Here is a 26,939-nt window from a genome sequence, read left to right as displayed (position 1 = left end):
ATATTCTCTCTCTGCTCTTGCATTGCCAATCTCTGCCTGTCTACTGGATCGTTCATCTGTCATACAGATCTATGCTATTATTATATCCTATCTTTATATAGGAAAAAAATTCTTGACCCCATATCATCCTTCAGCTACCACCTCATTTTTCTACTCCCATTTAGATCTAAACACCTTGTAGGAATTGTCCATACTTATTGTCTCTACTTCTTCATCTCTAATTCAATTTTTAACAAACTTGCATCAGTCTTCTGTTTTCATATCTCCACTAAAGCTGCATTTGTTCAAGTTACCAAGGATGGCAATTTTGGAAAATACTGCTTATCTTACTTGGCCTCTCAGCAGATTAGATATGGCTGACTCTTCCCTCCTTGAAACTTTCCCTCTGATAGCTTCCAAGACACAAGAGACCATACTCCCTATTATCCTCTCTTCCTCTATCTCTTTTTTTCTTCCTCTGCTCAGTTTCTAACTGTTGGAATGCCTCAGAGCTCTAATATGGGTCCTTTACTGTTTGCCATCTGTACTTTCCCCCTAGATGATCCAGACCAGACCATGGCTTTTATACCATCTATATGTTAGTGATGCTCAGTTTTATATCCAGAGCCCTGGCCTCTCCCTTAAGCAACAGGTCCATATATTATTGTAGTAATAGTGGTAATTATGATTGTTTCTACTCGTTGGCTATTATGAATCATGCTGCTATGACTGTTCATGTGCAAGTCTGTGTGTGAACATATATGTTTTCATTTCTCTCAGGTAACTACCTGAGTGGAATTGCTTGGTTGTATGGTAAATTTATCTTTCATTTTTAAGAAACTGCCAAACTGTTTTCCAGAGTGGCTGCATCATGATACATTCCCACCAGCAATGTGTGAGGTTTTCTGTTTCTCTACATCATTGTCAATACTTGTTATTTTCTGTCTTTTTAATTATACCTATTTTAGTGGGTATGGAGTGATGCCTCATTGTAGTGTTAATTTGCATCTCCTAATGACTAATGGTGTTTAAGCATATTTTCATGTGCTTTTTAGCTATTTGTGTGTCTCCTTTGGTGAAATTCAATCTTTTACCCATTTTTAAATTGGGTTGTTTGTCTTAAGTTGTTAGAGTTCTTTTTATATTCTAGATATAAGTTCTTTAGCAGATACATGATAGGTAAAAGTGTTCTCCTAGTCTGGGGCTTGTCTTTTTGTTTTTCTAAATAGCATCTTTTTAAATGCCAAAGGTTTCACTTTTTTTGAAGTCCCATTATCAAAAAATTTTTATGGATCCTGTTTCTGATGCCATATCCAAGGATTATTTGCCAAACTCAAGGTCATGAAGATTTTCACCTATATTTACATTTAGGTGCATAGTCCATTTCAAGTTAATTCTATGTATGTTGTGAGGTAAGAATCTAAATTTTTCTGTTTTTGTGTGGATATCCAACTGTCCTAGTACCATATGTCGAAAAGACTATCCTTTCCTCATTGAGTTGCCTTAGCAACTTTGTCAAAAAACAATTGCCCATACTTGTAAGAGCTTTAGACTCTCAATTATGTCCCATTGATCTATCTTTAGATATGTCTATCTTTATGCCTGTACTAAACACTCTTAAGACAGTTGAATGTCATCAGTTTGGGGAAAAATTTACTTAGGGCCTTATCAGTTAAATATTAGCGTTTATGTTTTTCATTTTAATGGTTATAAGCAACCTGAACTCATTTTTTTTTTCTGAACTCATTTTATTTATCTTATTTAGAATGTTTAATAGAACTTGAACCAGTTCTGAAAACATTTGAAGAGATAACTTTTCTTGAAGCTGTTCTTCAACTAAAGAAAACAAAGGTAAATTGTTAAATGTAATACCGGAAATTAGAATGTTAAATCATGGAGAGTTTTAGTTTAGTTTAATTTAGTTTTTTTCTACATACCTTCCACAGATACAAGCTACAGTACTGGGGCAGTAGTTATCAGAGAGTATGAATGCTGTCTTGAATCTGTCACCAAAGAACTTTTCCATTTCATTCAAACAGCCACCTCCAGATTTCAAGGGATTTTCAGACCTCTCATATAGCAAATGTAAATTTAAAATGTGTAATGAGTGCCAGTTATATACAGTTAATGCCCTAAATTACTACAGTTGTTGTTGTTTTAAATCTATGTTTATTTCTCTGAAGTTTTGTTATATAGAGAGTAAAAGATGTCTGGGTTATTGCACTTTATTGCCAAGTTAAGCTGTAGAATTTTTATTAATAATTGAGGCCCAAATGTGTATTTTCTATGGCTTGTTTATATCTTTTTGTTTTCCCACTCAAACACTCCATGTTGCATAGACCAAAGTAGCAGTTGATATGAATTACCTAGAACAATTGTCTTATTTACTCATTCTGCTCTTGTAGATCAGAAAAACAATTGAAGGAACCCATTACTGCAAGTTTTTCTTGCTGCTATCAAAAATTGTTTAGAAAGCAACTACAGTCCTTTAGGGACAAAGTTAGCCTAGTTTAACACTTTCTGGGTTTCATTAAGTTGCATTTGAGATATGATAATAAAAACCATCAGTTATTAGCCAATCTCTTAGGTTGTGAACAGGCATAATCTACAATTGATTTATCACTAAATGACATTGCTTGCCTCTTGCAGTTTGCTGTATCTGTTAACATAATCTTTGGTTTAAAAGGGAAGTGCATAAAGGAAACAACTGCCCTTAACCAAACTTAAAATTGATGGTGGCAATATTAGTGCCTGAGTTTTTTAAGGAACTGAGGAGGAACTCTGCTTTAATCCTTTGATAAGTTTTCATTGACTTCTCCGCTTCTGAGTAGGTAGTCTTTTCCAGAACATTCCAATCTCTCCACTTCTTAGTAGATACAAACTTCTGTTAACATTTATTTTTGCTTTGTCTTTTCAGTTCCCTTTTCTCTCTTCACAACTTTCTCCTCTTCTGCCAAGCAAAGGTGGATAGAAGCGTCTGTTTTCTTGGTTCTAAGAAACTGAACTGGAAGAGAACCAATTCAGTTCCTTTTTTTGTCCCCAACCAACTTAAATACTAGGATCTATATTTAAAACTGTTAATTTGGGGGAGAAATTTTGCTTCTTAAATAAAGTAATTTCGTGTATATTTTTAAATACTTGAGTATCATTTAATAGCATTACTTTCTTTGGTCACTGTTTTAAAGTTGCTGTATTGTTTTCACTCAGAGTTGTTGTTATTTTTTTCTTTTTTTTTTAAATCCTTGTGTTAATTCTGTAAAACTGTTAGGGAAAGAATATCATCTCCATTTTATAGATGAGATAACTGAGGTATAGGGAAGTAAGTCACATAACACTCTACACAGCTAACTAATGGCAGGGCCAAGGGTAGAATACAAATTTATTAAGATAATAAGATTTTTCATAAAGAAATTTCTGAAAACAAAGATCACAGTTTAGGGTGACTTGTTTTGTTTGAGTTTCCTACATTTTTTTCAGTTCTTTGAACTGGCTCCTATAATTCATGTTTTCACAGATAGTATCTCTTATGTCTTGAGCAGTAAAAACTGAATCAAAAAAAGTTTTTCTTTGATATGTCATTTTATTTCTTTCTAGGGACTGACTCACTAGTTCATAAATAATTTGAATTATCATTAACTGATCGGTTATGAAAAGTGATGTTAGTAATTAATGATACTGTATAACAAGAAATATTTTAATAAATTTAAAAGAACAGAAGAAATTTATATAACAGAAATGGATCCAAAGATGAATTTTAAAGGTTCATATAAAAATGTATTTAACAAATGTTCACTGGACTGCTGTGTGTAAAGTACTATGCCCCATAGATTATATACATAGATGAATAGTAGTTTTTTTCTCCTAAAACTTCTTAGACATGTTATGGAGCAGACAGTTGTTGAGTATGAATAATGAAGGGCTGGGTGTGGATCCCACCAATTTCTAAAGTTCTGTAGAGCATTTGACGTTATGTTGGTTTGGGGAAGAAAAGCAGACTAATGGTTTTGTTTTTAAATCACTCAATAGTGATGGCAGCTAATCCAAGTCTGGCTTAAAGAGACAGGAGTGAATCACTAAACAATTTTAGTACAAAGGCATAGTGTTTAAATAAATCATCTGTTTAATAGCTACCATTTATTGAATGCTTACAAAGTAATCTTAGGGCCTCTGCATATATTATAATCCTTCTTACAGTGATCCTGCAAAATATGTATTCTCATCTCCAGTTTACAGATAAGTAAACTAAGTTTAAGTCTCATGCCCAAAGTCAAACAGGTATCCTGGGATCTAAACCAGATCTCATTGGCCCCCATTGTTCCATTAGGGCACTCTGCCTCCTTTAATTAGTCCAGCCCTCAATTTCTTATCTATAAAATGAAAATAATAATAGTACTTAGAATCATGGTGCCTAAGTTATAGTAAATGCTTAATAATTATGGATAGATAGATACACACACACATTGAAATATATTAAGTACCTAGTTTGAACCAGATACTTTATATTCATTATCTCAATCTCTAGAATGATCCTGCATGTAGATATTATTCCATTTTAAAGGATGAATTTGCTCAAGGTTACCAGTTAATATGAGGCAGGATTCAAAGACTGTGTCTCTAAAGTTATTTCCCCTATTCTACACTATCTCTACCTTTAAGTTAGATATTATATTCTCAACTGATTGAGATTTTCTTTCTATTGATTTTGTATAAACATACAAAATATGTTAAGTAGATTGTATTTTACTCATATAATTTTCTAATTATCTCTAATTCAAGTACATATATTCATTCTTATTGCAGAGTGCTTCAAGTACCATTCACTTATGTGACAAGAAGAAAATGGAGTTATCTCCAAACATACCTGTAAATTATGGTCCACAGGAGGTAAAAATAATTATGTTGATTAAACTCAAAATGTGAGCAGAATATGAGAAATCATTTAGTCTATCTCAGTCTTTTATAGATGGGAAGCTAAAGTCCAGGGAGGTTTTAGGATTTTAGAATGGGAATCTCCAATTTGAAATCCAGCTCTTCTGATTCTTAGTTCATTGTTCATCTCATCAAATCACAGTCCTTTCTTTCTTGGGCATTGACTTCTGTCCCTGTCCTTGTTTTATGTAATGGATGGTGTTCCAGGGTAGTACATAGACAAATCATTGGTACAGTTCTGCCACTATATTTATACCTTCTTATTCAAATGTAAAAAAGCTATAATACCTGCCTTGTTCTTAACCTCTTACAATGATTAATAGAAAGAAAATGTCATTTGTGTGGCTATCCAAAAAGAAGGATTTCTTTAGTAGCATTCATTCAGAATTATTTCATATTAATGATTTCTTTTAAGAATATATAAGATATGTTCTCTTTACAGATTCAGAAAAGTAATAATACCTTCAAAATGAATCTTAAAACACAGTATGTAGTCTTTGAATCACCTTTATATTCACTATCTCATCACTGGATCTTTGAGCCCATACATGCTCATTTTTAGATAAATACACAGAAAAAGAACCTGAGAGCCAAATTATTTAAATGCCTTGTCGAAGCTTAGGTAGTAATTCCATGACAGAGCTAGGATTGGATCCAACTTCTATATTACTTTTTCCATGGATTCCCACTCCTCCATGTTGAAGGAACCTGAGGCATTGAGAATAGGCATGTGCTCTAAATCAGTAGGTAATCAGAGTTGCAGATCTCAAATTTCTCATGAGCTGGACAGAGTCTCTGAGATTATGTACAAAATATTGAAAAAATAATGATTTCTAATATATTTAACTATTGCCCCACCCATCCAATTGACCTGATAAAGAAATCAAGTTCACTTTTTTTGTTACTTCACATATGTGTTTAATTTTGTAAAGTGTAATTTGTATTAGTTTTGATTCTTTGTTTATAATAAGCCAAAAGCAGGAACTGTTTAGAAATTAAAGCTGTATAACTTTTAAAATGATTTTTCATTAACCTAAGTCATTTATCTTCTATTTATTTTAGGAATCATGTGGATCCTCTCAGCTCCATAAAACTAGTGTTTCTCCTGGAACTTCAAGGTCCCTGTCAGCTCCTCAAGACAATGATTTTTTATCTAGTATGTAAATTTTTCAGTCAGTATTACTTGCAAGTTTTCAGTTTTCTTTCAAGATCATATTCTAGCAAGCAGTCTTGGTTTGTATGGAACATGTCTTTCATTTGCATTTATAACTCAATTTTTAAAAGTGACAGTCTAAAGATGTGAAAATAGTAGTGGGATGTTAAACAAATTATTTAAGTATTAAAAGCATTATGTTAGACACTACAGAAAGATATTTTTAAAACTCTCTTATAAGAAACAGGAGAAATGTTTCTAAGTCACCATAATATTAGACAAAGAGCAATGTATTGTAAAAGATATAGGGATATAGAACTATGGTAGTATAGTGGAAGAGTAACATTTTTTACAAAGTACTGTCACAACAACCTTGTGAGGGAGATATTCCTCATTTTACAGATTCTTAAGATCAAGACTTCTGGATCACATAGTTAGTAGCTGGCAAATCCAAGATTCGAAGCCAGGTCTTTTTGATAAATATTTTCATGTCACTACTACACCATGTTATCATCATGAAGAAATTATTTCTGGCTGAAGGTTGGACCTATAGTTATAAAGGATGGGCATTCCAGGCAAAAGGAACAGCATAGAGGCAAAGAAGCAAGAAAACAGAGAACAGTGAGTAGTTGGGTTTAGCTGGTGAAGAGGGTTAATGAAAGGTGATAAAAGATCAGGAGGGTGGAGTCATATCATGATGAATTCTAATACTATGCTAAGCCATTCAGGCTCTTTTGCTTGGGTAGGGAGCAATTACTGCAAATTTTTGAGCAAGGGTGTGACATGATAAAATTTTTTGCTTTAGGAATATTTATCCTGGCTGGAATATGTAGGATATTTTGGAAGGGAAAAGGAGATTCAAGGTGGGGAGACCAGTTAGGAGACTATTGGTCTATTATCGTACTACAGATGAGAGATTATGAGACCTGCTCCAGAGTGTGAAGGAGAGAATAGTGTGAGAGATGTTACAGAGGACACACTTTTCACTTGCAGGAAGGAAGAGAGAAAACAAGATAAAGCTGAACAAGTTTAGCTGGAAGAACATTGGTGCTATTAACAGAAATAGGAGTTGAAACAGGTTTTAAAGTTAAGATGAATAATTAAGTTTTTAATTTTTTTTCTTTTTTAATTTGAGCTGTTGAAAATGTAAGGTTCACTGAAGACAGAAAATTTAATTACATGGATTTGGGAAGGGAGGTGACAATTGAGGCCCTGAGGTTGAATAAGTTTACCAAAGGAGAGTGTAAAAAGACACATCATATGTAAATTTAGAGGACACATTTGAAGTGCAGAAGGAGGAAGATGACACAGAAGAAAAAATACGGTACCACACGAAGAAGTAAAATTCTATGATTTATAATTTACATAAGACAGAAATATGGTAAAAACATTAAGCATAAACCTTTTTGTTCCAAAAAATATTTACTTGTGGAATTAGGTTTATGAACCAGCTTATGCAGTGAAAAATTAAGAGACACTGAATACTACCCTCTCTATGACCTGGATGTTCATATTTTAGCTAATAGGAGTAGCTAAGGAATATTCTACCCTTAATGAAAATGTTGTGTTTTATAGGAAAAACTCAAGACTTTTCTGTGATGCGTCAATGTCCAGTAAATCACAGTTGTGACAGTAACATTTCTGTGGCTCAAAGAGCAACATTCTGTGATCACAGGGCTGCTCCATGCTCTTTAGCAATAATAAATCCACTCTCAGCTGAGGGAAATTCAGGTAAATATGTACTATGAGACACTTTGTAAATGATGCCATTTATCTCACAACCATATGTTCAGTAGATCTGCTATATGATGTTTTATTTGTCTTTATTTCTTTAGTATGATATATACATACCATAAGTAGGAAAGCACTTCCAATCCCCGAAGACATGAGTGTTGATATGTAATAATAGGCCAAAGTGGTATTCCATGACCATCTATCTAGGGAGGGAGTGCTAAGAGGAGGTGTGACTTAATATGTTACTAAAGGTAAATATATTTTTGTTTATCAAATATGCAAGTATTCTTTATGTTTAAAAAAAAACCTGAGAAAAAGTGACATTTGCCCCCATGATTTATAGTGTATAAAAATGCAGTGCTTTTTCTTGGAGGGAAAGGGAAGAGATAACCCAAATATCTGAATGTTTCTTGAAAATAAATAGCATCCCTCAAAATACTGGTGTTCCATATGAGCACAATCATAGTAAAGTTAGGTTTTATGCCTTATTATTTTGTTTTTCATCTAATTTTACTCATAGCTATATATCTGTCCCCACCTTCTTACTTGTCATCCCTTGCTTTTCTACAGAGCGATTTCAGCCTGGTATAACCCAACAGTGGATCCAGAGTAAAAGGGAAGATATTGTGAACCAAATGACTGAAGCCTGCCTTAACCAATCTCTAGATGCCCTCCTGTCCAGGGATTTGATCATGAAGGAGGACTATGAACTCATTAGTACCAAACCTACAAGGACCTCAAAAGTCAGACAATTATTGGATACTAGTGACATCCAAGGAGAAGAATTTGCCAAAGTTATAGTACAAAAATTGAAAGATAACAAGCAAATGGGTCTTCAGCCTTACCCAGAAATACTTGTGGTTTCTCAATCTCCATCTTTAAATTTATTTCACAATAAAAGCCTATAAGTAACTCTTTTTCAAGAAGAAAAGTCAGTGCATAAAAGGGTATTTTATATTTCTTTTGCCTTGATAATGTTGTTTTTATGAGATTCATATGAATATTAGAAACTTTAATGAAATTTCTTCTTCAGATAAATATTAGTCTCCTTCCAAGACATTATAGTATTTTTAAAATTAATACAGTAGAAAGTTTGATTTTTGCTGCATAGTTCAATTCTTTTTGTCTCTGGTTAATTGAAGCTATTTTTTCAATGTAATAATTATATTTTTATTGTACAAAACAGTGTCTTCAGGTTTCATGTGTTTCTCATGTAAACCATTTTCACATATACTTTCTTTGTGGATTATTTATTGTTTAAGATGCTTGACTTTCTGAAGACTTAAATCAAAGAAACTTTTAAATATTATTTATTGAGTTCTTTAGAAAATTGTTTCAAAGATAAGCAATACAAAAGCAGAGGCCTGAGCTACCGGCCTCAGGAGGGAGCCGAGGGCAGTGCTTGGGGCAGCGGGTCACAGCGGCTGAAAGCGCGCGTGGGAAGCGGGGGCTCTAGAGGGGTCTCAGTCACCATGGAGGACCGGCACCCCAAAGAGGCCATGGAGCAGCAGGATTCGTCCAAGGAGAGACGTCCCCAAAGTCCGGGAGGTGACATCTGCCACTTGGGGGCCCTGCAGTGCACCCGCTGCCTCATCACCTTCGCAGACTCCAAGTTCCAGGAGCGTCACATGAAGCGGGAGCACCCAGCGGACTTCGTGGCCCAGAAGCTGCAGGGGGTCCTCTTCATCTGCTTCACGTGCGCCCGCTCCTTCCCCTCCTCCAAGGCCCTGATCACCCACCAGCGCAGCCACGGTCCAGCGGCCAGGCCCTCCCAGCCGGCTGTGCCCACCACCACCCCACCCACCTTCCCCTGTCCTGACTGTGGCAAGACCTTTGGGCAGGCCGCTTCTCTGAGGCGGCATCGCCAGGCGCACGAGGCCCACCCCCTTCCTGGCCCCTTCGCCTGCACTGAGTGCGGGCAGGACTTTGCCCAGGAAGCAGGGCTGCATCAGCACTACATCCGGCATGCCCGGGGGGAGCTCTGAGTGTTGGTCCAGCCCTCCCTAGGGCAATGGAAGCTCTGTGGCTGGTGGGACCCCCGTCTGATATGGGATGGGAGCCTTGGAGGGATTTACTTTCCTCCCTAGAAAGGCAAAGGACTCCTGATCAATAGGACCCAGAAGATGCTCATTTAGAGCGTCCGTCTTTGGAAGAAACAAAAGCCTTCAGGGAAACAGTAAAATCAAACAATAGTGAGATCTTTTGTTTAAAAAAATGAAATCAACAAGAAAGAGGGAAATTTGTTATTTGTATCTTCCTCGTTCCCAATTAAATAGTTTGAAATCACAAAAAAAAAAAAAAAAGATAAGCAATACAAAGTGTATAAAGAAAAAATCCTTCAACATGTGTTTCTACTTCTATTTCTAGCCTCAACTAACAACCAAGGTAACAACCAAAGTTAACAGCATGATGTGTATCGTTCTATCCCTTTCTTCCTGCTCATATTTAAAGTATATGCCCGGGGGGGACCTTCAAGATGGTGGAGGAGTAAGACGTGGAGATCACCTTCCTCCCCACAAATACATCAAAAATACATCTACATGTGGAACAACTCCTGCAGAACACCTACTGAACACTGGCGGAAGACCTCAGACTTCCCAAAAGGCAAGAAACTCCCCACGTACCTGGGTAGGGAAAAAGGAAAAACAGATACAAAAGAATAGGGAGGGGACCTGCCCCTCTGAGAGGGAGCTGTGAAGGAGGAAAAGTTTCCACACACTAGGAAGCCCCTTCACTGGCGGAGATGGGGGGTGGGCAGTGGGGAAGCTTCAGGGCCATGGAAGAGAGCACAGCAGCAGGGGTCCGAGGGCAAAGTGGAGATATTCCCACACAGAGGATCAGTGCCTACCAGCACTCACCAGCCAGAGAGGCTTGTCTGCTCACCCGCTGGGGCAGGTGGGGGCTGGGAGCTGAGGCTCAGGCTTTGGAGGTCAGATCCCGGGGAGAAGACTGGGGTTGCTTGTGTGAACACAGCCTGAAGGGGGCTAGTGATCCACAACTATCTGGGAGGGAGTCCGGGAAAAAGTCTGGACCTGCCTAAGAGGCAAGAGACCATTGTTTCAGGGTGTGCGAGGAGAGGGGATTCAGAGCACCGTCTAAATGAGCTCCAGAGACAGGCATGAACCACAGCTACCAGTGTGGACACCAAAGGCGGGCATGAGACACTAAGGTTGCTGCTGCAGCCACCAAGAAGCCTGTGTGCAAGCAGAGGTCACCATCCACACCTCCTCTCCCGGAGCCTATGCAGCCCGCCACTGACAGGGTCCCGTGATCCAGGGACAACTTCCCCAGGAGAACACACAGCGCGCCTCAGGCTGTTGCAACCTGACAGTCAGGCTCGCCCCGCATTCCGTACCCATCCCTCCCTCCCGGCCTGAGTGAGCCAGAGCCCCCTAATCAGCTGCTCCTTTAACCCCGCCCTATCTGGGCAGGGAACAGACACCCTCAGGTGACCTACATGCAGAGGCGGGGCCAAATCCAAAGCTGAACCTCAGGAGCTGTGCAAACAAAGAAGAGAAAAGGAAATCTGTCCCAGCAGCCTCAGGAGCAGTGGATTAAATCTCCACAATCAACTTGAATGCCCTGCATCTGTGGAATACCTCAACAGACAACAAATCATCCCAAAATTGTGGCGGTAGACTTTGGGAGCAACTGTAGATGTGGTGTTTGCTTTCTGCATCTAATTTGTTTCTGGTTTTATGTTTATTTTAGTTTAGTAGTTAGAGCTTATTATCATTGGTAGATTTGTTTATTGATTTGGCTGCTCTCTTCTTTTTTTTTTATATGTATTTTTTCCTTTTTCTCTTTTTGTGAGTGTGTATGTGTATGCTTCTTTGTGTGATTTTGTCTGTATACCTTTACTTTTACCATTTGTCCTAGAATTCTGTCTGTCCATTTTTTTGGTTTTTTTGTTTTGTTTCTTTTTTTCGGATAGTTTTTAGGCTTTTAGCATTGGTGGATTTGCTTTTGGTTTGCTTGTCCCTTTTTTTAGTACTTTTTTTTTTTTATTTAAAAAAATTGTTTTTTAATTTTTTCTAATTATTTTATTTTACTTTATTTTATTTTTTTCTTTCTTTCTTTTTTATTCTCCCTTTTCTTCTGAGTCAAGTGGCTGACAGGGTCTTGGTCCTCTGGCCGGGTGTCAGGCCTGAGCCTCTGAGCTGGGAGAGCCGAGTTCAGGACATTGGTCCACCAGAGGCCTCCCACCCCCACGTCATATGAAATGGTGAAAGCTCTCACAGAGCTCTCCATCGCAATGCTAAGACCCAGCTCGACTCAACAACCAGCAAGCTACAGTGCTGCACACCCTATGCCAAACAACTAGCAAGACAAGAACACAAGCACCCATTAGCAGAGAGGCTGCCTAAAATCATAGTTCACAGACATCCCAAAACACACCACTGGACGCAGTCCTGCCCACCAAAGACAAGATCCAGTCTCATCCACTAGAACACAGGCACTAGTCCTCTCCACCAGGAAGCCTACACAACCCACTGAACCAACCTTAGCCACTGGGAGAAGAAACAAAAGCAATGGAAACTACGAACCTGCAGCCTGTGAAAAGGAGGCCCCAAACACAGTAAGTTAAGCAAAATGAGAAGACAGAGAAATACACAGCAGATGAAGGAGCAAGGTAAAAACACACCAGACCAAACAACTGAAGAGGAAACGGGCAGCCTACTTGAAAAAGAATTCAGAATAATGATAGTAAAGGTGATCCAAAATCTTGGAAATAGAATGGAGAAAATACAAGAAACGTTTAACAAGGACCTAGAAGAACTAAAGAGCAAACAAACACTGATGAACAAAAACAAAATTAAAAATTCTCTAGAAGGAATCAATAGCAGAATAACTGAGGCAGAAGAACAGACAAGTGACCTGGAAGATAAAATAGTGGAAATAACTACCGCAGAGCAGAATAAAAAAAGAATAAAAAGAATTGAGGACAGTCTCAGAGACCTCTGGGACAACATTAGACACACTAACATCCGAATTATAGGGATCCCAGAAGAAGAAAAAGATTAAAAAAGGGATTGAGAAAATATTTGAAGAGATTATAGTTGAAAACTTCCCTAATGTGGGAAAGGAAATAGTCAATCAAGTCCAGGAAGTACAGTGACTCCCATACAGGATAAATCCAAGGAGAAACACTCCAAGACACATAATAATCAAACTATCAAAAATTAAAAAGGACAAATTTTAAAAGCAGCAAGGGAAAAGCAACAAATAACATACAAGAGAATCTCCATAAGACTAACAGTTTATCTTTCAGCAGAAACTCTGCAAGCCAGAAGGGAGTGGCAGGACATATTTAAAGTGATGAAAGGGAAAAACCTACACCCAAGATTACTCTACCCAGCAAGGATCTCACTCAGATTCAACAGAGAAATTAACACCCTTACAGACAAAAGCTAAGAGAATTCAGCACCACCGAACCAGCTTTACAACAAATGCTAAAGGAACTTCTCTAGGCAGGAAACACAAAGAAGGAAAAGACCTACAATAACAAACCCAAAACAATTAAGAAAATGGTTATAGGAACATACATATCAATAACTACCTTAAATGTAAATGAATTAAATGCTCCAAACAAAAGACATAGACTGGCTGAAAGGATACAAAAAGACCCGTATATAGGCTAGCTACAAAAACGGAGCTGGAGGAAACAGGCTCCCTGACTTCAGACTATATTACAAAGCTACAGTAATCAAGACAGTTTGGTACTGGCACAAAAACAAGAAAGATCAATGGAACAGGATAGAAAGCCCAGAGATAAACCCACACACATATGGTCACCTTATCTTCGATAAAGGAGGCAAGCATATACAATGGAGAAAAGACAGCCTCTTCAGTAAGTGGTGCTGGGAAAACTGGACAGCTACATGTAAAAGAATGAAATCAGAACACTTCCTAACACCATACATAAATATAAACTCAAAATGGATCAAAGTCATAAATGTAAGGCCAGACACTAAAAAACTCTTAGAGGAAAACATAGGCAGAACACTCTATGACATAAATCACAGCAAGATCCTTTTTGACCCACGTCCTAGAGAAATGGAAATAAAAACAATATTAAATGGAACGTAATGAAACTTGAAAGGTTTAGCACAGCAAATAAAACCATAAAAAAGATGAAAAGACAATCCTCAGAATGGGAAAAAATATTTGCAAACAAAGCAACTGACAAAGGGTTAATCTCCAAAATATACACGCAGCTCATGCAGCTCAATATCAAAAAAACAACCCAATCCAAAAATAGAAGACTTAAATAGACATTTCTCCAAAGAAGATATACAGATTGCCAACAAACACATGAAAGGATGCTCAACATCACTAATCATTAGAGACACGCAAATCAAAACTATAATGAGGTATCACCTCACACCAATCAGAATGGCCATCATCAAAAAATCTACAAACAGTAAATGCTGGAGAGGGTGTGGAGAAATGGGAACCCTCTTGCACTGTTCATGGGAATGTAAATTCATACAGCCACGATGGAGAGCTGTATGGAGGTTCCTTTAAAAACTAAAAATAGAACTACCATATGACCCAGCAATCCCACTACTGGGTATAAACCCTGAGAAAACCATAATTCAAAAAGAGTCATGTACCACAATGTTCATTGCATCACTATATACAATAGCCAGCACATGGAAGCAAACTAAGTGTCCATCAACAGATGAGTGGATAAAGAAGATGTGACACATATATACAATGGAATATTACTCAGCCATAAAAAGAAATGAAATTGAGTTATTTGCAGTGTGGTGGGTGGACCTAGAGACTGTCATACAGAGTGAAGTAAGTCAGAAAGAGAAAATAAATACCGTACGCTAACACATATATGAAATCTAAAAAAAAAAGGGGGGGGGGGGTTCTGAAAAACCTAGGGGAAGACAGGAATAAAGACACAGATGTAGAGAATGGACTTGAGGACATGGGAGAGTGAAGGGTAAGCTGGGACAAAGTGAGAGAGTGGCATGGGCTTATATATACTCACAAATGTAAAATAGCTAGTGGGCAGCAGCCACATGGCACAGGGAGATCAGCTCGGTGCTTTGTGTCCACCTAGAGGGGTGAGATAGGGAGAGTGGGAAGGAGACGCAAGTGGGAGGAGAAATCCAGATAATTGTATATATATATAGCTGATTCACTTTGTTATACAGCAGAAACTAACACACCATTGTAAAACAATTATTCTCCAATAAAGATTTTAAAAAGAAAAAAAAAAAATCCTATGATAAACCATAATGGAAAAGAATATTTAAAAAAGAGAATGTATATATATGTATGACTGAGTCACTTTACTGTGCAGCAGAAATGAACACAACATTGTAAATCAACTATACTTCAATTTTTTTTAATTAAGGTTAATAAATAAATAAATATATGCCCATTTGGGTATGGATCTTTTCTAATATTATCATCCTTATAACACATCATACTGCAACCTGATTTTTGTGCTTAATAGTACATCATGTGCAGCCTTCCAGATCACATATAAGCTTAACTCATTCATTTTCATTGCCACATAATATTATCAGGGATGCCTTTTTCATTTTCTTAACTCTTTCACACCAGTAATATACAGTGTGAGTTCTTTTTTTGTTTAGTGTGTTATGTCACTAATGTGAAAACTTACAAGCAGTAATAGCCCTTTTCTGAAAATGTTTATTAGCAGTGTCAGCAAAAAGTGTGATACAAGATAAATTTGAAAGTACAAGTTTTCAAGTTGGGATATACAGTATGACCCACAGTTTGAAAAAAGAAAAAATGAGTAAACTAACTAGATGGCATTGAGGCAATTAAATATTTTATTAAAATAAGTATTTTAATCTCCATTTTGGAGCTGGACCTGTGGTGCCTCATTACTGTGTCTCTGAGAAATATGGAAATTACTAGGGAAAGTTGGAAACTAAGCATATGAATTATCTTTTATTATATCTTATTTTTTTAAGTGTTTGGATAAAGATTATTTTGGGAAATGGGAGGAAAAATCTTTTGGAGGCTTTACCCGTTTCTCTATACAACTTTTTAAGTATTTTGAATCTTGATGGTTTCAAATTGACTTTTATCATTTGATGATGTGGTACCTGGATTGATAAAGTGAACTTTGCCCTTTTTTTTTTTTTTTTCATTTTCTGCGTAGATCTAAAAACTCAAGATTTCCAATCAGTCTGTATGCTTATGGCTCCATGCATACCAACCACTTTCTTCCATAACTTAGGGAGGCACAGATGCAGTCATCCATCATTGCAGCTCTGCAAACTTTTTCTGCACAAATAACAACAATGTACAATGAAGAAGATGATGACAAGGATCAAGGTGAATCTACAATGAGCTCTCAGCCATTAGTAGAATTGTTACAGTCTCAGCAACCAATGTTCATTATACCAGTAATTGATAACACAGTGATGTTTAGGGGAAGGTGCAACAAGGTATTCTGAGTATGACCTGTCAGTATAGAACAGGGCCTGGCGTAGACACTTTCTAAATATCTCTTTAATGAATGGTTCAGTGGAATGAAAGCAGGAGAAGGGAGGAGGAAGATGTTTCCTTGAAATCACATTTCCCAGGATGTAATGTGAATACAGCTGGTAGTAAATGGGATTGTTTTAGGTAGTACCCAGACAAACAGCACTAAATTAACATTTGAGTCACAGAGGAATTTCTTTGTAATTCTTTATCGAGTCATCTAGTTAAGTAAAGCAGAATGTTACAGTTGTGCTATCATCCTTTATTGTTAACAAAAAGAGACTAGGCTTCAGGAAAAATAGTAGGAATTTTTATAATTTTAAAAATCATATTTCATTTGAAAATTACATATAACAAGTGGTACTGGTTTTCTACTTATATAAAATTTTCATTTTATAATATTTAAATAAAAAAATATGAAGTACTAAATTATAGGTGGTATACATGAATGTGAACAATAGAATTAATAAGAAAATGACTAAGATTCAATCACTCTAAGAAGGGGCCTAAAATTTTATAATAATCTACTTTTTAACTAGATAGTAATAGGTAATGCTAATGCATTCTTTGCACTGTATGTTAAGGCAGTGCTACGCAGAGTAGTCCACAGAGCAGCTGCATTAGCATCACCTGGAGCTTGTTAGAAATGCAAACTCATGGCCCCTAACAGACCTTTTGAATCAATCTCTGGTAGTGAGTCCAGGAATCTGTTTTAACAAACTCTCCAGGCCATTATGCATGCTATAGTTTGAGACCCTCTGTTTTAAGAAACACATAGAGGAGGGGATCAAGATGGCAGAGTAGAGTGATATGGAACTTGCCTCCTCCCCCAAATACATCAAAAATACATCTACATGTGGAACAATTCTCGCAGAATACCTACTGAAAGCTTGCAGAAAATCTCATACAACCTAAGCTACAAGTAAGACTGCCACATAACCAGGCAGAATGAAGGGAAAAGGGAGAAGAGGACTCAAGATGAGACCTGCACGCCTGGGAGGGAACTGTGAAAGAAGAAAGATTCCCTCACCCTGGGAACCTCCTTCACTGGCTGGGAAGTCTGGTAGGACAGATAGGGAGCTTCAGAAGCTCAAGAGGAGAGTGCAGAGCTGGCTTACAGCCCTGCAAGATAAAGAGAGACCAGCACAGACAGTCCGTGACACATCGCCACACTTCCCTGCCCCAGAGGCGCACCTGCTGACGTGCACAGCTACTCAGTGCTGATATTCAGGCTTCAGCAGACAGATCCAGGGAGGGGACTCAGTTTGGCTGCACAGAAACAGCCTAAGGGCCTGGAGTGTGGCCCAGCTGCAACCTGGGTTGTGCACAGGACAGAGCATAGGTCTGCTATAGGAGCCCCATTGTCAACACAGGAAGGGAGGGGTGGGGCGTGGGTTCACCATAGCAGCCTCATTATCAGCTTGCTCACAGTGAAGCGGGGTGCCAGTCACAGCAGGTTTTGTCAACTTTGTGGGTGTGAACACATGGAGGCAGACTGAAATCTGAGCCGATTACTGGCACTCCCACAGTGGGCACAGGGACCAGCTTCTGCAGGTTTTCATGCCAGTGGCTCTGTGAGTGCACATGCCTGCCTAAAGGACCTCCAAGCCAATTACTGGCACTCCCCCAGTGGAGGTGGCCACGGACAACAGTGCCAGCAATGGTGATCTTTGTTGGCGTGCACACCAGGTGGCAGGCGGCATCACAGAGTCACACTTACTAGCAAACAGCTCCTGGAGAGAACACACAGCAGCTCCTTTCCCAGAGGGAGCCCTCCAGTCCTGTCTACATCACACCACAGCTTAGAACTCTATCTGGAGGCTTCTACTCCAACAACTGGGGAGACTGTGACAACCACAAAGCAAAGAGGAGGCCCTGCGCTACATCCATTGCAGGCACTGGTCACCATGGCACCAGTCACACCTTCTATCAACGGGACAAGGGCCAGCACACCCTGAGGAAAGATGTGGCAAGCATCCACGCTAAAAACAGACCTCACACCAAAATATTGGACTCATACAGTCTACAGAGGTTGCTCCCACATAAAAACAGCCCTTCAAGACCATAGTAGATAACTGTTTCTCTTAAATTCATAGAGTCAGAGCAATATAAGTAAAATGAAGAAGCAGAGGAACTACTCCCAATTAAAAGAACAAGAGAAATCCTCTGAAAGAACAAACAGTGAAACAGACCTCTCCAGTCTACGAGACCCCAAGTTCAAATAGGTGGTAATAAAAATGCTGAAGGAATTAAGAAAAGACTATCAATAGAAATGCAGATCACTGTAACAAGGAGTTAGAAACTTTAAAGAGGAACTAATCAAAATTAAACAACTCAATTGCTGAGATGAAAACTGAGCTGAAGGCAATAAATAGCAAACTAAATAATGCAGAAGAATGAGTAAGTGATCTGGAAGATAGGCTAAGGGAAATCATCAAATCAGAATAGCAGGCAGAAAGACAAATTTTAAAAATGAAAGCAACATATGAGATCTATGGGATAAGTAAAACACGTCAACCTACACATAATAGGAATCCCAGAAGGAGAAGAGAGAGAAAAGGGGATCAAAACTGTATTTGAAGAAATTATGGCTGAAAACTTCTCAAACCTAAAAAAGGAAACAGATATTCAGGTACAGAAAGCACAGAGGGTCCCAAACAAGATGAACCCAAACAGATCTACTCTAAGACATATCATAATTAAAATGGCAAAAGTTAAAGATGAAAAAGAGGATTCTGAAGGCAGCAAGGGAAAAACAAAGAGTCAGTTACAAGGGAGCCCCCATAAGGCTATCAGCTGATTTCTCTCCAGAAACTTGGTAGGCCAAAAGGGAGTGGCAAAATATATTCAAAGTCTTGAAAGGGAAAAATCTGCAACCTAGAATACTGTACTCTATCCAGCAAGATTATCATTTAGGATAGAAGGAGACACAAAGAATTTCTCAGAGAGGCAAAAACTTAAAGAATAAAGCAATACTAAACCTATCCTAAAGGAAATATTGAATGGTCTTCTCTAAATAGAAAAAAGCAAGAATCTATAGGAAAGGGGAAAATCTCCACAATTCATCAAAAAATAAAATACCTAAGAATAAACCTAACCAAGGAGGTGAAAGGCTTATACACTGAGAACTATAAAACATTGATAAAGGAAATTAAAGATGATTCAAGCAAATGGAAAGATATACCATGTTCTTGGATTGGAAGAATTAATATAGTTTAAATGGCCATACCACCCAAAGCAATATACAGATTTAATGTGATCTCTATCAAATTACCCATGACATTTTTCACAGAACTAGAACAAATTATCCTAGAACTTAGATGGAACCACAAAAGACCCAGAATTGCAAAAGTAATTTTGAGGAAAAAGAACAAAGCTGAAAGCATAACCTTTCCAGATGTCAAACAATACTACAAAACTACAGTAATCAAAACAGCATGGTATTGGCACAAAAACAGACATATGGGTCAATGGAACAGAATAGAGAGCCCAGAAATAAACACACACACCTACAGTCAGTTAATATTTGACAAAAGAGGCAAGAATACACAATGAAGAAAAGACAGTCTCTGCAGCAAGTGGTGTTGGGAAAGCTGGACAGCCACATGTAAATCAATGAAGTAAGAGCACTCCCTCAAACCATATACAAAAATAAACTCAAAATGGCTTAAAGACTTAAATATAAGACATGACACTGTAAAACTCCTAGAAGAGAACATAGGCAAAACATTCTCTGACATAAATTGTAGCAATATTTTCTTAGGTCAGTCTCCCAAAGCAAAATAAATAAAAGCAAAAATAAACAAATGGGACTTAATCAAACTTACAAGCTTTTGCACAGCAAAGGAAACCATAAACAAAATGAAGAGAAAGCCTATGGATTGGGAGAAAATATTTGCAAATTGTGTGACTGACAAGGGCTTAATTTCCAATATATGCAAACAGCTCATATGACTCAATAAAAAAAAACAAACAACCCAATCAAAAAATGGGCAGAAGACCTAAATAGACATTTCTCCAAAGAAGATGTACAGATGCCCATCAGGCACATGAAAAGAAGCACAACATCACTAATTACTAAAGAAATGCAAATCAAGACTACAATGAGGTACCACCTCACACAGGTCAGAATGGCCATCATCAAAAAGTCTACAAATAATAAATGCTGGAGAGGGTGTGGAAAAAAAGAGAACCCTCCTACACTGTTGGTGGGAATGTAAATTGGTGTAGCCACTATGGAAAACAGTATGGAGGTTCCTTAAAAAACTAAAAATAGAGTTACATATGATCCAGCAATCCCACTCCTGGGCATATATCTGGAAAAGACAAGAACTCTAAATCAAAAAGTTACATACACCCCAATGTTCATAGCAGCACTATTTACAATAGCCAAGACATGGAAACAACTTAAGTGTCCATCAACAGATGAGTGGATAAAGAAGATGTGGCATATATATGGTGAAATATTACTCATAAAAAAGAATGAAATAATGCCATTTGCAGCAACATGGATGGACCTAGGGATTATCATATTAAGTGAAGTAAATCAGACAGAAAAGATAAATAATAGTATATGATAGCACTTATAAGTGGAATCTAAAAAATAGTGCAAATGAACTTATTTACAAAACAGAAACAGACTCACAGACATAGAAAACAAATTTATGGTTACCAAAGGGGAAGTGGAGGAGAGATAAATTAGGAGTATGGGATTAACAGACACACAATACCATATATAAAATAAACAACAAGGATTTACTGTATAGCACAGGGAACTATATTCAATATCTTGTAATAACCTATAATGGAAAATAATCAAAAACACATATATATATAAATATATATATATATAACTGAATCACTTTGCTGTACACCTGAAAATAACACAATATTGTAGATCAACTATACTTCAATAGAAAGAAATTTTTAAAAAGAAACAGGATAGAATTGTGCATAAAATAATTTCTCTTTGGTTCACAGATCTGTTTTCCTTATGTCTGATTGCCACACTTGTCTTCAGAATGTATTCTCAGAACTGAGGTTTAATTTAAAATTTTTACTATTTTTTCATCCAACTTGAATTCCTAAAACAATTTTAGTTATATTTTGCATTTTGGAAAGATCACTTCACGTTAAACATGATAATCAGATCAGTGGATTAGAATCTGCAACTCAGCTCTTTAAGGAAGAACTTCAGAAGGGACAAACGAATTATGACAGTAGAAAAACAGAGCTGATGTGGGACAAGACAAAATGCAAGACTAAATTATGCTGAAAGTTATACTAAAGAAATTGACATAATTATGAAAGACTAAGGTGTTGCATCAGCAGTACCAAGCAGTAGGGGGTGGTTTGTATTTCCCTCCTTTGTCATTAATCCTCTGCCCACCCTCAGCCCCCTCAGTCAAATACTTAATTTCCTAATTTATGAAGAAAAATTAGGACCAATTAGGAGAACAGGAGAATCAGAAAACTTCCATGTTTATCCATTCTCACAAGCAACTCATTAGTTTCAGAAATGTGTTTCTTCTCTAAAATTGCACTTCCCATCTTTCATAGAGCCTACTTCCCAAACTACCTCCTGTCATTTCTCTCACTCTCCACTGGACCTTTTTTTTTTTTTTCCCCAAAACCCGGATTTTCCTTAAAAATAAAATTCCTGGAGGAGAGAAGATGGCGGAAGAGTAAGACGCGGAGATCACCTTCCTTCCCACAGATACAGTAGAAATACATCTACACGTGGAACTGCTCCTACAGAACACCCACTGAACGCTGGCAGAAAACGTCAGACCTCCCAAAAGGCAAGAAACTCCCCCCGTACTTGGGTAGGGCAAAAGAAAAAAGAAATAACAGAGACAAAAGAATAGGGACGGCACCTGCACCAGTGGGAGGGAGCTGTGAAGGAGGAAAGATTTCCACGCACTAGGAGCCCCTTCGCGGGCAGAGACTGCAGGTGGCAGAGGGGGGAAGCTTCGGAGCCACGGAGGAGAGCGCAGCCACAGAGGTGCGGAGGGCAAAGCGGAGAGATTCCCGCACTTCCCGCACGGAGGCTCGGCGCTGACCAGCACTCACCAGCCCGAGAGGCTTGTCTGCTCAGCCGCCGGGGTGGGCGGGGCTGGGAGCTGAGGCTCGGGCTTTGGTCGCAGGGAGAGGACTGGGGTTGGCGGCGTGAACACAGCCTGAAGGGATTAGTGCACCACAGCTAGCCGGGAGGGAGTCCGGGAAAAAGTCTGCAGCTGCCGAAGAGGCAAGAGACTTTTTCTTCCCTGTTTCCTGGTGCGCGAGGAGAGGGGATTCAGAGCGCCGCCTAAACGAACTTCAGAGACGGGCGCGAGCTGCAGCTAACAGCGCGGATCCCATAGCAACAGGGGCGCAGAGGGAAAAACGGAGAGACTCCCGCACAGAGGCTCGGCGCCGAGCAGCGCTCACCAGCCCGAGAGGCTTGTCTGCTCCCCCGCCGGGGCGGGCGGGGCTGGGAGCGGAGGCTCGGGCTTCGGTCGGATCGCAGGGAGAGGACTGGGGTTGGCGGCGTGAACACAGCCTGAAGGGGTTAGCGCACCACAGCTGGCTGGGAGGGAGACCGGGAAAAAGTCTGCAGCTGCCGAAGAGGCAAGAGAGTTTTTCTTGCCTCTTTGTTTCGCGGCGCGCAAGGAGAGGGGATTCAGAGCGCCGCCTAAATGAACTCCAGAAACAGGCGCGAGCCGCAGCTATCAGCGCGGACCCCAGAGACGGGCGTGAGACGCTGGGGCTGCTGCTGCCGCCTCCAAGAAGCCTGTGTGCGAGCACAGGTCACTCTCCACACCGCCCCTCCCGGGAGCCCGTGCAGCCCGCCACTGCCAGGGTCCCGTGATCCAGGGACAACATCCCCCGGGAGAACGCACTGCGCGCCTCAGGCTGCTGCAACGACACGCCGGCCTCTGACGCCGCAGGCTCGCCCCGCCTCCTCTGTACCCCCCCCTCCCCGCGGCTTGGGTGAGCCAGAGTCCCCGAAGCAGCTGCTCCTTTAACCCCGTCCTGTCTGGGCGGGGAACAGACGCCCTCAGGCGACCTACACGCAGAGGCGGGTCCAAATCCAAAGCTGATCCCCAGGAGCTGTGCGAACAGAGAAGAGGAGGGGAAATCTGTCCCAGCAGCCTCAGAAGAAGCGGATTAAAACTCCACAAACAACTTGATGTGCCTGCATCTGTTGAATACCTGAATAGACAACGAATCATCCCAAATTCAGGAGGTGGACTTTGGGAGCAGGATATATTAATTTTTCCCCTTTTCCTTTTTTTTTTGTGAGTGTATATGTATATGCTTCTGGGGGAGATTTTGTCTGTATAGCTTTGCTTTACAATAGCTTTATTTTACTTCACTATATTATAGCTTCTTTCTTTCTTTCCTTTCTTTCTTTCTTTCTTTCTTTCCTTCCTTCCTTCCTTCCTTCCTTCCTTCCTTCCTTCCTTTCTTTCTTTCTTTCTATTTTTTCTCCCTTTTATTCTGAGCCGTGTGGACGAAAGGCTCTTGGTGCTTCAGCCAGGCATCAGGGCCGTACCTCGGAGGTGGGAGAGCCAACTTCAGGACACTGGTCCACAAGAGACCTCCCAGCTCCACGTAATACCAAACGGCAAAAATCTCTCAGAGATCTCCATCTCAACATCAAGACCCAGCATCACTCAATGACCAGCAAGCTACAGTGCTGAACACCCTATGCCAAACAACTAGCAAGACAGGAACACAGCCTCATCCATTAGCAGAGAGGCTGCCTAAAATCATAATAAGGCCACAGACAACCCAAAATACACCACCAGATGTGGACGTGCCCACCAGAAAGACAAGATCCAGCCTCATCCACCAGAGCTCAGGCACTAGTTCCCTCCACCAGGAAGTCTACACAACCCACTGAACCAACCTTAGCCACTGGGGACAGATACCAAAAACAACGGGAACTACAAACCTGCAACTTGTGATAAGGAGACCCCAAACACAGTAAGATAAGCAAAATGAGACGACAGAAAAACACACAGCAGATGAAGGAGCAGGGTCAAAACACACTAGACTTAACAAATGAAGAGGAAATAGGTAGTCTACCTGAAAAAGAATTCAGAATAATGATAGTAAGGATGATCCAAAATCTTGGAAATAGAATAGACAAAATGCAAGAAGCATTTAACAAGGACGTAGAAGAACTAAAGAGGAATCAAGCAATGATGAAAAACACAATAAATGAAATTAAAAATACTCTAGATGGGATCAATAGCAGAATAACTGAGGCAGAAGAAAGGATAAGTGACCTGGAAGATAAAATGGTGGAAATAACTACTGCAGAGCAGGATAAAGAAAAAAGAATGAAAAGAACTGAGGACAGTCTCAGAGACCTCTGGGACAGCATTAAACGCACCAACATTCGAATTATAGGGGTCCCAGAAGAAGAAGAGAAAAAGAAAGGGACTGAGAAAATATTTGAAGAGATTATAGTTGAAAACTTCCCTAATATGGGAAAGGAAATAGTTAATCAAGTCCTGGAAGCACAGAGAGTCCCATACAGGATAAACCCAAGGAGAAACACGCCAAGACACATATTAATCAAACTGTCAAAAATTAAATATAAGGAAAACATATTAAAGGCAGCAAGGGAAAAAAAACAAATAACACACAAGGGAATCCCCATAAGGTTAACATCTGATCTTTCAGCAGAAACTCTGCAAGCCAGAAGGGAGTGGCAGGATATACTTAAAGTCATGAAGGAGAAGAACCTACAACCAAGACTACTCTACCCAGCAAGGATCTCATTCAAATGTGATGGAGAAATTAAAACCTTTACAGACAAGCAAAAGCTGAGAGAGTTCAGCACTACCAAACCAGCTTTACAACAAATGCTAAAGGAACTTCTCTAGGCAAGAAACACAAGAGAAGGAAAACACCTACAATAACAAACCCAAAACATTTAAGAAAATGGGAATAGGAACATACATATCGATAATTACCTTAAACGTGAATGGATTAAATGCTCCCCCCAAAAGACACAGGCTGGCTGAATGGATACAAAAACAAGACCCATATATATGCTGTCTACAAGAGACCCACTTCAGACCTAGAGACACATACAGACTGAAAGTGAGGGGATGGAAAAAGATATTCCATGCAAATGGAAATCAAAAGAAAGCTGGAGTAGCAATTCTCATATCAGACAAAATAGACTTTAAAATAAAGACTATTACAAGAGACAAAGAAGGACACTATATAATGATCAAGGGATCGATCCAAGAGGAAGGTATAACAATTGTAAATATTTATGCACCCAACATAGGAGCACCTCAATACATAAGGCAAGTACTAACAGCCATAAAAGGGGAAATCGACAGCAACACAATCATAGTAGGGGACTTTAACACCCCACTTTCACCAATGGACAGATCATCCAAAATGAAAATAAATAAGGAAACACAAGCTTTAAATGATACATTAAACAAGATGGACTTAATTGATATTTATAGGACATTCCACCCAAAAACAACAGAATACACATTTTTCTCAAGTGCTCATGGAACATTCTCCAGGATAGATCATATCTTGGGTCACAAATCAAACCTTGGTAAATTTAAGAAAATTGAAATCGTATCAAGTATCTTTTCCGACCACAACGCTATGAGACTAGATATCTATTACAGGAAAAGATCTGTAAAAAATACAAACACATGGAGGCTACACAATACATTACTTAATAATGAAGTGATTACTGAAGAAATCAAAGGGGAAATCAAAAAATACCTAGAAATAAATGACAATGGAGATACGACGACCCAAAACCTATGGGACGCAGCAAAAGCAGTGCTAAGAGGGAAGTTTATAGCAATACAAGCCTACCTCAAGAAACAGGAAACATCTCGAATAAACAACCTAACCTTGCACCTAAAGCAATTAGAGAAAGAAGAACAAAAAAACCCCAAAGCCAGCAGAAGGAAAGAAATTATAAAGATCAGGTCAGAAATAAATGAAAAAGAAATGAAGGAAACAATAGCAAAAATCAATGAAACTAAAAGCTGGTTCTTTGAGAAGATAAACAAAATTGATAAACCATTAGCCAGACTCATCAAGAGAAAAAGGGAGAAGACTCAGATCAATAGAATTAGAAATGAAAAAGGAGAAATAACCACTGACACTGCAGAAATACAAAAGATCATGAGAGATTACTACAAGCAACTCTATGCCAATAAAATGGACAACCTGGAAGAAATGGACAGATTCTTAGAAATGCACAAACTGCCGAGACTGAACCAGGAAGAAATAGAAAATATGAACAGACCAATCACAAGCACTGAAATTGAAACTGTGATTAAAAACCTTGCAACAAACAAAAGCCCAGGACCAGATGGCTTCACAGGTGAATTCTATCAAACATTTAGAGAAGAGCTAACACCTATCCTTCTCAAACTCTTCCAAAATATTGCAGAGGGAGGAACACTCCCAAACTCATTCTACGAGGCCACCATCACCCTGATACCAAAACCAGACAAAGATGTCACAAAGAAAGAAAACTACAGGCCAATATCCCTGATGAACATAGATGCAAAAATCCTCAACAAAATACTCGCAAACAGAATCCAACAGCACATTAAAAGGATCATACACCATGATCAAGTGGGGTTTATCCCAGGAATGCAAGGATTCTTCAATATAC

General features: G+C 39.0%; 2 protein-coding genes across 5 annotated transcripts in view; both read left to right on the top strand.

The window, feature by feature from the left end:
• The window catches only part of RIPK2 (receptor interacting serine/threonine kinase 2), a 64,285-nt gene that overhangs the window by 20,694 nt on the left and 16,652 nt on the right, over positions 1–26,939 (top strand). For 3 of the 4 annotated variants that reach the window (XM_082363497.1, XM_082363499.1, XM_082363498.1), the window contains 6 exons: positions 1,745–1,830; positions 4,780–4,863; positions 5,971–6,064; positions 7,637–7,792; positions 8,366–8,742; positions 10,163–15,192. In XM_082363497.1, coding sequence (XP_082219623.1) covers positions 1,745–1,830; positions 4,780–4,863; positions 5,971–6,064; positions 7,637–7,792; positions 8,366–8,703 — 758 coding nt within the window. In that variant the 3' untranslated portion in view covers positions 8,704–8,742; positions 10,163–15,192. Of the gene's footprint in view, positions 1–1,744; positions 1,831–4,779; positions 4,864–5,970; positions 6,065–7,636; positions 7,793–8,365; positions 8,743–10,162; positions 16,127–26,939 lie in introns of those variants that run through there. The other variant, XM_082363496.1, reaches the window with a different exon arrangement.
• LOC309614813 (zinc finger protein 576-like) lies at positions 9,219–10,091 on the top strand. Its single transcript, XM_082363683.1, has one exon. The coding sequence runs from the start codon at positions 9,268–9,270 to the stop codon at positions 9,778–9,780; it is 513 nt and encodes a 170-aa protein (XP_082219809.1). The 5' UTR covers positions 9,219–9,267; the 3' UTR covers positions 9,781–10,091.

This window comes from Balaenoptera borealis (assembly GCF_965194805.1).
Source record: "Balaenoptera borealis genome assembly, chromosome: 17".
In the NCBI taxonomy this organism is placed as follows: domain Eukaryota; kingdom Metazoa; phylum Chordata; class Mammalia; order Artiodactyla; family Balaenopteridae; genus Balaenoptera; species Balaenoptera borealis.
This window is presented reverse-complemented; position numbering and strand designations above follow the sequence as displayed.